This window comes from Oryx dammah, unplaced genomic scaffold (assembly GCF_014754425.2).
Source record: "Oryx dammah isolate SB20612 unplaced genomic scaffold, SCBI_Odam_1.1 HiC_scaffold_11203, whole genome shotgun sequence".
Taxonomy (NCBI): domain Eukaryota; kingdom Metazoa; phylum Chordata; class Mammalia; order Artiodactyla; family Bovidae; genus Oryx; species Oryx dammah.
The window spans coordinates 3415953-3431182 of record NW_024080596.1 but is presented as its reverse complement, the minus strand read 5'-3'; the positions used below and the strand labels follow the sequence as shown (position 1 = coordinate 3431182).

The 15230-nt window shown below is 37.3% G+C and overlaps 1 protein-coding gene across 1 annotated transcript in view; it reads left to right on the top strand.

Moving 5' to 3' along the window:
• Positions 1 to 15230, top strand: part of LOC120860803 (catenin alpha-2-like) — a 1410064-nt gene that overhangs the window by 169083 nt on the left and 1225751 nt on the right. Inside the window, exon 2 of the mRNA XM_040236521.1 lies at positions 7899 to 8005. Coding sequence (XP_040092455.1) covers positions 7904 to 8005 — 102 coding nt within the window. The 5' untranslated portion in view covers positions 7899 to 7903. The remainder of the gene's footprint in view (positions 1 to 7898; positions 8006 to 15230) is intronic.

The window sequence follows — 15230 nt, the reverse complement described above, 5'->3', positions numbered from 1 at the left end:
CAATTAAAAATGAATATATTGAGTAAAAATATATACATAAAAACCATAGGTATATATTTAAATTAAGCATACATATAAATATAACATAGTTTTTTTTTTTTAAATGTGTGTGTGTGTCTGTTGCTCAGTTGTGTCCGACTTTTTGTGACCCCATGGACTGTAGCCTGCTAGGCTTCTCTGTCCATGGGCATTCTCCAGACAAGAATACTGGAGTAAGTAGTACTTACTACTTATTCCATTCTCCAGGGGTTCTTCCCATTAGGCCATATTTTATATATTTGTATTTAATCATATATTTATGAAGGGTCTAATATGCTATTATACAGATTTGTGCCTTAATGAGTTTATAATCTAGTTATAAGTCTAAGTTTATAACCTTATTTAAAACTAATGTCAATTTCTTAGCAATGAGCCTGTTACCAAAAAAAAAAAAAAAGGATGATCATTTGCTACTGACTGTAAATCCAGTAGCAATTTAGGGTTTATTACAATATGAAGATGTCAGTGTCTGGATTTTGGAGGGTGAGAAGGAGCACAGTATGGTGGGAACTTTGGGAAATGGCATAAACCCTGTTGTTATAATGTATTCCAGACCTGTTTTCAGTAGTAAGCTCCTGTTAAAGAAATAAGATCCAGGAGCCCACGGTCAAAAAGTAGAGTGACAGCTGTGTTACAAAGACTTGGGAATTGTTGGAGAAGAGAGTTAAGCAGTTACTTTGTTCTACAAAAAGAATGTTTCAGAAAATTAGTTTGGGCTGCATTATACATCAAAATGAAAGATAAAGGGAGCAGTTTATGGTTATTTTGCTGTAACCTGAGTATGAAATGTTGAGATTCTTATAAAGATTAACGTTATATAATCATTGCATATGGATTTCTAATTTACAGGAGGTTAGAAGGACAGAGAATAAGTTAATTGCCAATTAAATAATGTGTTCCTATTAAATAATTTGATGTTACTTTTGGACTATAAAGATAATTTCTCAAAATATATTATCTGAAATAGTAAGTTATTATTTTCAGTTTTTGGGATCTACTACCTAAATCAGAATTGAAATGCTGCTGAAGAATAATAGGTAGAATAATAGGTAGAACAGTGTTAGTTAACCTTTGGTCAGATATATTTTGTTTAGAAAAACCGAGTCCTTGTTAGGACTTAGGAAACCTAACAGCATATATAATGAGCACTGCCTACCTGGGTATCACATATGTTCACATCCAAATGGAAAGCAAATCATACTTTAGGAGTAGATTGAGTCTGTTTATGCTCCAAAATGAATTTAAATGACGAGAATATGAATGTAGTGAAAAGCACGGAAATGAATTTGACAGATACTAGTTTTCATTTTGAGTTTCAAATTACTGGCTTTCTGTTAGCATATATCAGGAGTAGTGAATTTCTATTAAGTTGGCACATAGTTTTAAATTTTATGAGTATGCTATTGTAAGTGTAAAAACTCATTTCAGTGAGATATGGACATGGATATTTCTTTTTTAATCAGCAAGCTCTAGGCTATATATTATTAGTCTAAACTTGTCATCCTGACAGCCTTTAGGCTGTGGAGCTTTATTCTTATATTCCTTTTTGGTGATGTTTTGTTTATTTGGGTAGAATTAAAAAAGAGGTTGTGAAGAGAATTTAATAGTTTAATACTTATTTAATATTTGCTTAAAATATTAAGGTAGACTTTACAGGCATTTTTGCTTAGACATGTATTATTATTACAACCTTTTGAAATTATTAGAATGATGCTTTTGTTCAACAGTATTTCTTTCAGTGTTTTGTTAAAGGTATGAGCTTACCATACATAGAGGTCTTGCAGATGTAGTACTTGAGGGCTGTGTTAAACTTTAACAGTATCAGAAATAACTACCCCACTCTCTTCTACTGCAAACAGCAAAGAGCAGTTAAAAATTACATATCACCTCAATTTTGCATTAAAAATAGTGATGGATCTTCTAATTGAAGCAGCAACTTGCATCTTGGGTCCCCTGTCAGTTCACTGAGCAAGGACTCTGAATGCTTATTATGTCGAGGACAGTGATGGGCGACACATTGCCTCCTTATAGTCACAGGAAAAGAAATGAGCGAAATTGAGCAAAATTAATGGTGGAATATCAGTAGCAGGGCTTTCCCAGCTTATTTCCTACCGTAAGTATGGCTACCATTTATTACTGTTGCTGCTGCCACCAGGAGTATTAGCAGAGGTAGCTACCATATCCTAAGAATCTAGGCTATGCTTCCCCACTCTGCCAAATGTTCTACACACGTAACTCATATAATCCTCACAGCAGTCCTGTATGGATGTTGATGGAGATTTCAGGTAAAAAGGTTCAAGTTAGGAGCCAGGTTATTTTCATAGCCAGGGTACCACCAGGAAGAGTGCTGAATACCTGTCATTATCTGTTTAGATCTGGTGCTGATGCAGGTAGCAATCAGTGTGCCTTTTATTCTCTGAGGGTTTTTGAATCAGATGAGATGCCTCCTTTTCTGCTTTTGGTTCTCAACTTCTACTCCTGTCTGAGATGCATATGCACATTCTCAACTCTAGAAAAAATCCCTCTTACAATAGAGGGGCGAAATGTTAGAGGTAACTTCCTTTACTAATACAACAAAAAATGAGAATTACGATCATATTTCAGATGGCATTTTTGGAAAACTTTTTTTCATAGCCCTCAAATAACGTCAAAATATTTAGGAACTGATTCTTTGGAAACATTATTCTCTATTAAGCAATTATTCCTGGACCCTCATTTCTGATTTTGGTGAACTGAGGGGCGTGGCTCTCTCCCACTGTTACTTTACATTCTTCACAGGGATCACTACCATTTCCTTCTCCAGTGCATGAAAGTGAAAAGTGAAAGTGAAGTCGTTCAGTCGTGTCCGACCCTCAGCGACCCCATGGACTGCAGCCTTCTAGGTTCCTCCATCCATGGGATTTTCTAGGCAAGAGTACTGGAGTGGGGTGCCACTGCCTTCTCTGGTGGCAGGGATACTACTTGGAAAAGGCATCTTCTGGGGAAACTGAGAACTTTTGGGGATGTTGGAGGTTGGTGTACATGTGGTTTAAAAAAACTGAAATGATTTTGGTATGCCATTTCATTTTCCCATTGAGAATCGCTTCAAGGCATTGGAAAATCATAAATACCATCCAGAAAGTATTGATATAATGATCCCAGTGATACTTGTAATAACAGCAGTGTTATTATTACTGGTCCTAGGATCTCCACAGAGATATCTTACATCTTCCTGATCACTGCTTCCCTCCTGGCATGCATGGCCATGGACTGTGATCACAACAGTGGTTTTCCAAGTACAATTCCTGGACCAGTAGAATCATCTGGGCACTGGTTCCAAGTGCAAGAAAAAAAAAAAAAAAAGCAGTTTCTCAGACCCACCCTGGACCTAATGAATCAGAAACTGTCTGGATTGCTTTGTGTATGAACATGCCCTCTAGGTGATATGATACACACACAAATTCAACAACTATGACAGCCACCTGTCATAGTTTCCTATTGCTGTTGTAAAAATTGACCACACATTTAGCAGCTAAAAACAGCACAGATTTCTCACTTGTACTCTCTGAAGGTCAGAAGCCCAGGTAGACGTGTCTGGGTCCTCTCTTTAGCATTTCACAAGGCTGAAATCATGATGTTGATAGCACTGAAGTCCTTACTGAAGGCACTGGAGAAGAATTCACTTCCAACCTCATTCAGGGTTTTAACTGAATTCAGTACCTGGTGGTTGTAACCTAAGGTCCCTCTTTCATTGTTGGAGGTCAACCAGGGTACACTCTTAGCTTCCCGAATCTACCCATGTTTCCTTTCATGGTTTTCATCTATCTCCAATGGTGGGTCGAGTCCCTTTCACACCTTGAATCCCTCCGCCTCCCTCCTCTGCCCTACCTGATGTCTTTGTCCGCTGCATCTCTATGACTGCTTCTTCTGCCCCCAGCCAGGAGGAAGTTGTTTTTAAGTGCTCAGTGACACATTGGGGCCACATTGATAATCGAGGATCATGTCCCTATTTTAAGGTCCAGTTATTAATAACCTTTATAAGGTTATTAATTCCCTGGAGAATGAAATGATAACCCACTGCAGTATTCTTGCCTGGAAAATTCCATGGACTGAGGCGCCTAAAAGGCTGCAGTCCATGGGGTCACAGAGAGTTGGACCCAACTGAGCAACTTCACTTATGTCTCTTATTAATAACCTTTATTATCTTCAAAATCCTCTTCACCATGAAATATAACATAATCACAAGTTTAAAACAAAGGGTCTGAGGTCATGGGGACCAAAATTCTGTTTACTTGGCATAACTCATCATAAGGTCTTTCTCTTGGCACCCCACTCCAGTTCTCCTGCCTGGAAAATCCCATGGACGGAGGAGCCTGGTAGGCTGTAGTCCATGGGGTCGCTGAGTTGGGCACAACTGAGCAACTTCACTTTCGCTTTTCACTTTCATGCATTGGAGAAGGAAATGGCAACCTACTCCAGTGTTCTTGCCTGGAGAATCCCAGAGACAGAGGAGCCTAGTAGGCTGCAGTCTGTAGGGTCGCACAGAGTCGGACACGACTGAAGCGACTTAGCAGTAGCAGCAGCAGCTTGACTTCACCCAGGTGCTATGTTGCTCCCTAGGTGGCCCATCCCCACCATCAGCATCCCATTCTTGCCCCAGGGATCAAAGTGGCTAAAGGAAACTGTTCTGCTTCACCAGGAAATGAAGCACATTTCCCATGGGCTCCACGTGTGCATCAGGGCACCTGCCCTTTGTGTTCCCCCCATCTCATCTGTCATTACTCTGTGTCCCTCTGCATTCCCTCTCTCTCTCATTCTCCAGAAGTGCTTAGCTCCTGGATTTTCCATTCTTGTCTATGTCTCTGCCTCCCTTCCATGGTTCAGAAGCACTGTGGTGATGCTGGCATAGACCTAAGCCTAGGAGTTCCTCGTTATAAGAAGTGAAACATAATGTTTCATGGTGCTTATGAGCACAAAGCCTGAAGCCAGGCAGTTTAGTTTCAAAATTTGTGACCTTGGGTAGCTCTCTTAACTGTTTCATGCCTCAGCTTACCTATCTGTAAATGGCAAATAATAACAATGTTAGATCATTAGCCAGTATTACTAATACTCAGAGAAGAAACAGTAAGTTCAGTGTATTCAGGCTTGATTCATGAGGAAACTTAGAAAATTCTCTCGCTTTTTCACATCTCTCACTTTCTCACCAAAACTTTGTTTTAAAGCTTCTTGTCTTGGCCCTCATCCTAATGGATATCTTGAACTGGCTAGGATAATGATCATATAAAAACATGGCAAAGAAGTAAACCCATCAGTGTTTGCATATGCAATGTAATGATTTTCAGGATAAATTCATAAATTATATAAGGCTGTTACCATTTTTGTTTTATGATTTGCTTGGTCACTCTTGTCCTTTCAGTTTTAGATTTATAAGTCTTCCAACCTTCAGGATCCAAGGCTCTGCTCTAATTCTGCTTCTTGGTTCACAGTTGCCTTGAAGTCTTTTTTAAGCATCTCCCATTTTTGCTTGATGCATGCTAGATTAGTGTCTCTAATATAAGGGTCCCAGCATTTTTATTTCTCACATCAGTATGTTTTGCTCATCTCTTTAGTAATACATCAGAACATGCATAAAGATGTTGTGTGCCTTCCTGTTCCACCAGCTTATATGCACAAGCATGCTCACGTAATAGTGGTGATTCTCTGCACAGTCTACTTATTACCTTTCACTGCTGTGTTAAAATGAGTTCACTATGCCACTACTAGTTATCCAGCTGTCTTTCCTCTAGGACCCTGTGGTGTGTCATCATTACTGGGGCCACTTATTATTCCATGAGAGCTGTGAAGAAGTTTACAGGGAACTTCTTGGGGACTGGAAATCATTGTGCCCTAAGAGATGCTGGGAAAGGCTGAGGGCAGGAGGAGAAGGGGGATAACAGAGGATGAATGGTTGGATAGCATCACTGACTCAGTGGACATAAATTTGAGCAAACTGAGAGATTGTGAAGGATAGGGAACCTGGCATGCTGCAGTTCATGAGGTCACAAGAGTCGAATATGACTTAATGACCCAACAACAACAACAAAGAGCTGGGTTACTTAGGTAGGACTGGCTTTGGCAAGGATGAAGGTATCCTGTGTGGGTAGAAGGAATCTGGCATTTTCATCCTCTCACAACACAGGAAGGTGTGCTGCCTAACAGCAGAATTCTGGGCATGTTAGAGCTGCTATGTAGCAGTTGGTAGTGTGAATGGAAATGTGTAAAGTGTTTTTTGGTTTTTGGAGGAAAGGCAGCATATCCGTGCCAACTATTGTTGTTGTGAAAGAACCCAAGTCTAAATCGGTCTATATGGTTGGATTGCTATGCTTAGTTTATTTAAAACATAGCATTTGGAGAGAGGTAAAATACCAGCATACTGCGTCTTCGCCTTTTTTTTTTTTTCTTGAAGCAAATTTGTTAGGTCTGTTTGCAAAAGGACTAGCTGTGGCAGGGCAGTAAAGAGACATGTGCCTCTTGCGATACCTTTTTTGTAGTGTTAATTCTAATATAAATAATCATCAAAAAAAAAAAATAAATAAATAAATAATCATCTACATTGATTTATAAGAGTGGAATGGAGTGGGGACATTGATTCAGAAGAGAACAGCTATGAACAGTTTGATTTATGATGGTATTAAAGCAAATGATTCAGATTCACCTTGCATAATCTAAGGTTGCTTGTCCAGTGGTTAGTTGTCAAAATATATTCATCAGAGAGCAGTCAACTTCTCAGTGAGAAGCACACCCCTGACAGAATGTCTAATTTACTCTTTTGAGGCTGGGATGATATCATGTGCATGATATGTGCAAGGTTGCTACCTGCACACCCATGGTTCTTAGGTAGAAAAGGATTGTTGTAGAATGAAATAAATAATCTTATCAGACACTCATTTTATGGGATAAGAATGTAAATGCAGTGAGTAATCAGAGAGTATGTAAATAGCAGCAAACTAATTTTCAGAATCATTGCAACTCATTTTGTAAGATATCTCTCCTATTTAAGAGAATAAAACTCAGCTCTTCCAGGAAGCATAATATCCTCAGTGGTCAGTTATGATGTGACAAAAACAAAGAAGCCTTTTGTTAGGACCTGGGGTCTTTCATCTGATTGTCATGATGAGTTTATTGTACTTCTTTAAAGTCTTTGCTGATCTCCTTTGGTGACTGACTTTGATGTCCTTTCCTCAGTTCTCCTGTGGCCTTCTCTGTATTCCTTGATCACAGCACAGGCCACACTGAGGCATAACTATGGCCAACCTCTGCTACTTTTGCCTTGAAACCACAGGTACTGGAGGGCAATGACCAAGGCTTTCCCAGCAAATGTGTGTGTACGTGCCAAGTTGCTTCAGTTGTGTCCAACTCTTTGCGACCCCACGGACGGTAGCCTGCCAGGCTGTTCTGTCTGTGGGTTTCTCCAGCCAACGATACTGGAGTGGGTTTCATGCCCTCATCCAGGGAATCTTCCCAATCCAGGGATCAAACCCGCATCTCCTGAGTCTCCTGCATTGGCAGGGGGGTTCTTGGGAATCCCCTTCCCAGTATATAGCAGGTGGATATGTGTACTAAACACCGAGTGAGTGACATATTTCAGTGTCAGTTGGGCCCGAAAAGTTTGTCTAATGAATACAGGTGCCCTTAAGAAATACCCATTTTCAATCTGATCCTCACATCACTACTTCACATAGTTCTATTTTCTGATTTCCCTAGCTCTAACTTGATGAGGTTGAACCAGACAGATAATCTTCAAATATGTTCTAACTTTTGATGACTTATTGATTTTGAACCCCTAAGCTCAGATTATTTCTGTGATCATTATTTCTAATGGATATTGTGTGTTTCTGTAGGGAGCATGACTTCGGCAACTTCACCGATCATTTTAAAATGGGACCCCAAAAGTTTGGAAATCCGGACCCTAACAGTGGAGAGGCTTTTGGAACCACTTGTTACACAGGTAAGAGATGCTCTGAAATACTGTTACCTGTGTGTATTTCTATTGTGATTATATCATGACTTTCTGAAGAATGTGAAAATCCTTAGGCATGAATGAATCATGCCACATTGCTAATTACTTAATATGTATTCCTGCCCCAATTTTCTTGTCTTCTCAATAGGATTTGGAGTGCTTCTTACAAAAGTTTTCATGTGATTTTTGAAATTAAGTTGATGAGATAATTAAAGAAGGGGCTTTGGTGAAGGGGACCCTCATTTGCAGTAATGGATTCAAAGTCTAAATAAATCATGCCTAGCTTGCTTTCAGATGCTAATGCAGTTAGGAGGAACTCTATTGCGTATTTAAGAGAGAAGTATATTTATTGAATTACTTTGTCTTTAGTTTAAAAGGGAAAATTCATCATGTTGAAATGATAAAATGTTCCATTTTTATGTTGTCACATTTCCACATGAGGGCCATCAACAGAAAAACATCCTCTGGATTTTTAAATTTTAAAAATTAATTTTTTGTGGTCTTATGAAGTATATTATTTGCTATATTAACTAAGAATTTCAGAAAGTTAAAATTCAAGATTTTATGGGTATATTTGTAGAGAAATGCCATGACAAATTAAGTAGAGACCATTTATATTGGGTAGGGATCACTTATATTGGTTTTCTGTAGCTTCTATAGCAAATTACTGTAAACTTGGTGGTGTAAAGCATCACAAGTTTATTTTCTTATGGTTCTAGAAGTCAGAGGTCCTAATGTTAGGATATTGGTAAAGAAGCATTCCTTCTGGAGGCTCAAGTAGAAAATCTGTTTCTTTGCCTTTTCCATGTTCTAGAGGCCATTCCCTTCTTCGGCCCCTTCCTCCATATTCAAAGCCAGCAGTGCCGCATCTTCAAATCTCTCTCTGACTGACCTCTGCTCATGTCCTCATATTTCATCCTGTCTCACTCTTATAAGGACCCTTATGATTAAATTGGGCCCATACAGATACTCTAGAATAATGTCCTCATCTCAAGATCTTTGAGCAAATCACATCTGAAAAGTCTCTCTTGCCATTTTTAGGTAGCATATTCAGACTTTCAAGGGGTTAGAATATGGAGAAAATCTCATCTAAAATTCATCAGCTAAAAATTTCCAAATCTCACCATCTAAATCTTCTAAATTAGGTATGAGTAAGGTTCTAGACAGGGACTTCCCAGGTGGTGAAGTAATAAAGAATCTACCTGCTCGTACAGGAAATACAGGAGACATGGTTTCAATCCCTGAATGGGAAAGATCCCCTGGAGCAGGAAATGGCAACCCACTCCAGTACTCCTATCTGTAGAATTCCATGGACAGAGGAGCCTGGTGGGCTACAGTCCATGGGTTGCAAACAGTTAGGCATAATTGTGCATTCTCATGCTTATCATCAAGGTTCTAGTTATATTCCTTCTTCAAGTAGAATTTCTCTCCATCTATGTACCAGTGAAATTAGAAAATAAATCATACGCCTTCAAAATGCATTGTGGGACAGGCATAAGATAACAGGTGCAGACATTTTCATTTAAAAAGAGAGAATGTGGAAGAAAAAAAAAAGGTTACTAGTCTCAAGAAGTTTAGAATTCCAACTAGGCAAACTCAATTAGATTTCACGGCTTGGTGATAATCCTCTGTGGCTCAAGGCTCTGCCCTCTGGGCCTGGTTCTTTACTCTAAGAATCATTATTCTTTTTTCAAGAAAGATAGCATGTATTTTCAGTTGAATATTTCCTGCCTGTGCAACTTGAAAGTACAACAGCTTTTTTGAAATTCATCTCTCTCTTTTTTTCAGTTCAGATTTGTCAGTATTTCAACTGATATAACATTCTTGAGAAACCTGTGGTTCTCTCTTGTATATATCTGAGATTTTCTCTATTAGAAAACAGGATACTTTGTAGATCTATCATGGATAACCTCATCTCCAATTTGTTCTCTGCTGAAATCACTGAGGGAATCCATGAATCCTGTGTCCAATCTTTCCAAGAGCTCCTTGTGTGAATGAACATACCAAGATTTTAATCCTTCCAAAGCACTAACCAAAGGTTCAGTTCAGTTCAGTTCAGTTCAGTCGCTCAGTCGTGTCCGACTCTCTGCAACCCCATGAATCTCAGCATACCAGGCCTCCCTGTCCATCACCAACTCCCGGAGTTCACTCAGACTCATGTCATCTAGACGCAAAGTTGACTTTTTTCTCAACAGCCACTTTTTCCTGAAACTGAAACTTCTAATTTTAACACCTCTTGCAATCTGCCTACCTGAAAAGTTTCCCAATCACTGGGTCTTGGTTCCTTTCAATTTAAGATTCTTAACAACAACAAAAATTTCTGGCTGCATCTTGTCGCATGTGGCAGGATCTTACATTCATTAACCAGGGATTGAACCCATGCCCCCTGAAGTAGAGGCATGGAGTCTTAACCACTGGACCACCAGGGAAGTACCAATAATTCTTGACTCAATATGTTTCTTTCCTCTTCAGTTCAGTTCAGTTTAGTTGCTCAGTCGTGTCCAACTCTTTGTGACCCCATGAATTGCAGCACGCCAGGCCTCCCTGTCCATCACCAACTCCTCTTACATTTGGTTATAAGCAGGAAGAAGAAACTAGGCCACTCCTTCAATACTTTGCTTGGAAATCTTAGCTAAATATTCAAGGTCATCACGTAACTCTGGTTTCTACATAATTATAGGAAGCAATTCAGCTAAGGTTTCTTCTACTCTATAACAAATATTGTTTTTCCTCCATTTTCCAAAAACATGTTTTCATTTCCTTCTGAGCCCTCCTTTAACTGTCCATTTATAATGATTTCAATAATTTCTAAAATGATAAAAGCTTACTCTACCGTGCTGTTCACTTCCTTCTGAGTCCTCACCAGCAGGGCTTTTAACATCCATATTTTACTCTCTGTTCAAGGTAATCTAGGCTTTTTCTATCATGCTCCTCAAAATGTTCCCAGCCTCTGCCTACTGTCAATTTCAAAGCCATTTCCACATTTTCAGGTAGTTGTTATAGTAACAACTATAGTTGTTACAGAACCAAGGTCTGTATGCCTATATGCTTCCAGTTGCCACTATGACAAATTACCACAATCTTAGTAATTTAAACAACACCCATCTATTGTCATACAATTCTAGGGGTCAAAGGTCCTAAACGCAAGATGTTGGTAAGGATGTGTTCCTTAAGGAGGAAGTTCATTCCTATTTTTAGCATCAGGAGTGCACCTGTGTCCTTGGTTGTGGTGCTTTCCTCCATCATTAAAGTCAACAGTTTAGCACCTTTAAATCTATCCCTCTGACTTCAGCTTCTACCATCATATCTTGACCTCTGACTTTAACCCTCCTTCCTCCTGCATTCCAGGCAGATTCTTTACCATCTGAGCTATCAGGGAAGCTCCCTCTTATAAGAACTCCTGTGATTATATTAGGGTCACCCAGATATTCTAAAATAATCTCTGGATCTTGAGATCTTCTGCAGAGTCCCTTTTGCCATTTAAGGTAATACATTCACAGGTTCTAGGGATTAGGAAGTAGACATGTTTGTTTGTATTGTTGAAACATTTCATTAGATTTATGCCCTTTTTTAATGTGGTCATGATTCTTATTAGTGCTATACAGATTTATTCAAGAAACACCTAACACTGATAGACTCTTAGATTTGAGAGTATGTTGGCTGCTGCAGTTGTGGTTTGTGGACTAAGACTGATCCATGAATTATTTGTTATTGGACAGCAATAAGCACAGAAATTTAAAGTAAGTGCTTTGAAAAATTTATGGTAGTTTTATAGAGTAATTTTATGCATGTTGAAGCTAATCATAAAATTTGTGCTTTTTATCTTTAAATTTCTGGGGTTATTCATTGTCTTGTATTTTTAAAAATCTTTGGTTCATGCACTTTTAGAATAACATATATTTGACCTTTCATCATAGATAGCTTGAAAAAGCCTGGTTTGGGAGGTTCTTTGTGGTTGGTCTGCTCGGAAATGTAGTTCTGTCAGCTGGGTTACAAACACAGATTACCTTATTCTAGCGTTGGAATTTTCACTTCAGATTACATGCCAATATATTTAACCCTTATCATGCAGATGAAATGAAGCAACAATTAGAACATAGTGCCCTGTGTTGATTAAATGTAGTCTCCATTTTTCTTTTCTTGATGGTTGAATTTCAGGTTCATACTGGTCGTAAACCAATACTGTATGAGCCAGTGAGAAGGATATGAATGAATCTAGCATGGGCAAGCACAATATTACACATAAACTGTCTCTTATTTCTTAAAATTTTCATATCTTTACATATTTGCTCTTGACTTATGACCAAAACATCTAAGATTACATTTAAAAATTACAGCCTTTTCCATGTATCTTTCAATCCAGTCATTTCAAATTCTGTCAATAAAGGCAATAGATTAAAAAATATTTGTTGAAAGAAAATAAAGACAGTTAATAGTCTAATTCATATTTTTTCACTTAATATGGGAAAATACTTACAAAGTCTTGTTGAATTTCACACTGTGACTTAGCACTGTAACTATTCTTAACCCCCTTCCAGTGTCTCCTAATATCTAAATGGCTTACCTTTCTTACAGTGTTCCTACAGTGATTTAAAAAAAATTAAAAAAAATGATTCTCTCAAAAATGTGACTTTTAAGACAGGCTTTTGTAAATATTGTTTCACGATAATATGCTTATGTTATCAAGACTCACCATTCCCACCCCTGGAATGAAATCTTAAGGGTAAGAGTAATACGATTGTTGATCCTTGGAAGACATATGAATAATTTAGGAGAGATAAGATAATATTAGATATAAACTCCATGTTCAACATTTAAAGCAAAAGGTGGAAATGAGAGAGAAAACTAACCTAAACAAAGCCCCATATGAATCAAACACATATTACAGTTTTATGAATGGAATAAAATTCATTGAAATATCCAGTGACTCTATATGCCTATAGCCATCCTGCAGTTTATATAAATCTGGATAGGGTTGAAATAAACATCAGAAGTTTAGGAATTCTCAATAAAATTCATTCACTGTCATAAGAAAAATGATGTCAGGAATTTACCATCAGTAACTATTTCAAGTAGTAAACAAAACTTTACGTCATTTCTATCATAATGTATATGAGATGCATGTTTAACTTACAATGATGAAAAGGCAAGATTCTTTTTCGAAAAAATTACCTTATAAAAATCATGCAATTTCATGTGAGAAAAGATTCATCTTATGCATTTTACACCTTGACAAAGATGCCTGAACTTTTATAAATTCAAGAGAGTAAAAATCTTTAATAGGCCATGTTCTGTGATACTAAGCTTTATTAGGAAATGGAAAAACTATATTTGGCAAATGTATTAGGAAATTAGGACACACTCTTAGATAACTCTTAAAAGCAAAGGGAAATTATAAACTATATATGACTTAGTGAAAAAGATGATCTCTTCTTAACAAAATATACATACCCAGTAAAAGCTGTGCTTAGTACAAAATTTTAGCTTTAAATGCCTTTTCTTACTAAAGAAAAACCAGAAATAAACTAAGTATTCAACAAGTTAGAAGAAGAACATCAAAAGAAACTAGGAAATCAGAATTTAATAACCATAAAAACTGGAATCACTAAAATAGTGAGTTCAAAGGGTTAAATTAATTCAAAATTTGATTATTTTTTGTTAAAGATATTATTTATTTATTTATTTTTGATTGTGCTGGGTCTTTGTTGTCATGCAACGGCTTTCTCTAGTTGTGAAGAATGAGGGCTACTCTCTGATTGTGCTACATGGGCCTCTCCTTGAGCTGGCTTCTCTTGTTTGCGGAGCATGGACTTGAGCCATTCAAGCTTCAGTAGTTGTAGCACATGGGCTCAGTAGTTGCAGCTCGTGAGTGCTGGCTCAAGTAGTGGTGGTGCAGTGGTGCAGTGGCTTAATTGCCCTGCAGTGTGTAGGATCTTCCTGGAGCAGAAATCCACTACTTGTCCTTTGCATTGCCAGGCAACTCCCAACCACTGGGCCACCAGGGAAGCCCTGATTCTTTCTTGAAATGGCCAATATAAATCCCTCAGGCACATATTACAGAAAACATATAAAGAATACATAAGATTATGAATGAGAAAGCAGAAACAACTCTAGAAACAAGAGACATCAAAAGAAGCATAGTTGACTATTACATACAACTCTACACCTAGGAAAATGAAAGCACAGAGGAAGGGAATAACTTCCTAGAAAGATTGAAATAACCAAGATTTATCCAAGAGGAAGTGGAAAACTGGATTAAGCCATATAAATATTGGAAAGCTTTTAAAGATCTGTTATTAAAAAGCACCAGAACAGATGGATGTCTAGCTGAATACTATCTGATATTTAAAGAACTGATAATTGCAATGTTACTTAAAGTTCTGCTTCCACCATAGAAAAAATTTAACAGCTTCTCAGTAGTTCTTGAAGAAACATAGCTTTTATATTAAAAATTCAAGACACTCTAAAATAACTTTATAAAAGGACCGTGGTAATTCAATCTTATTTCTGAATTTAAATGCAAAAAAGAATTCTACATAAAATGTAGAAACTATCATCCAGCAGTGTATCAAAAGATTAGCATATTCATAACAAAATAAGACTTTTTAAAGAATATAATGATAGTCTGTTATCAGGAAACAAAAATATTTTAGTTTCTCAATAGACTATATCCTGGAATACTAAACAGACATTTGACAGAATTTTGTAATCTTTTCTAATAAAAACTTTAAATAAGAATAAGATCAAGCTTTTAAGATAAAGGAATATATCATGTAAACATAGGAACAGGACAGATAAAATCTTTCTTAATATTATTGTGTACCATTGAAATTAATGTGAGAATAAGGTAAGATAGCCAGATATAGTATAAATATACAAAAACAGTTTTGTCTATGCAAAACAGTTAGAAATGAAAATGTAAATATTCTCTTTGTAATTAAAAAGTATATACATAAGGCCATTATTCTTCCAATGCAAAATCTACCTTAATTTTGTAGATTTGTAAATTGCAATTTTATAATTATTTTCACACCATTGAAGTAGTGATTATGTTTATACAAGCTTTGAAGTTAGGAAGGCTTGATTGTGAATCAGAGCTTGAATATGTTACTTAATCTGTCCTCATATGTAAGTTATGGATATGTCATGAGATATTATAATGGCACCTGAGACAGTCCATTAAAATGATTTAAATGTCTGACAGTGTTCTCAT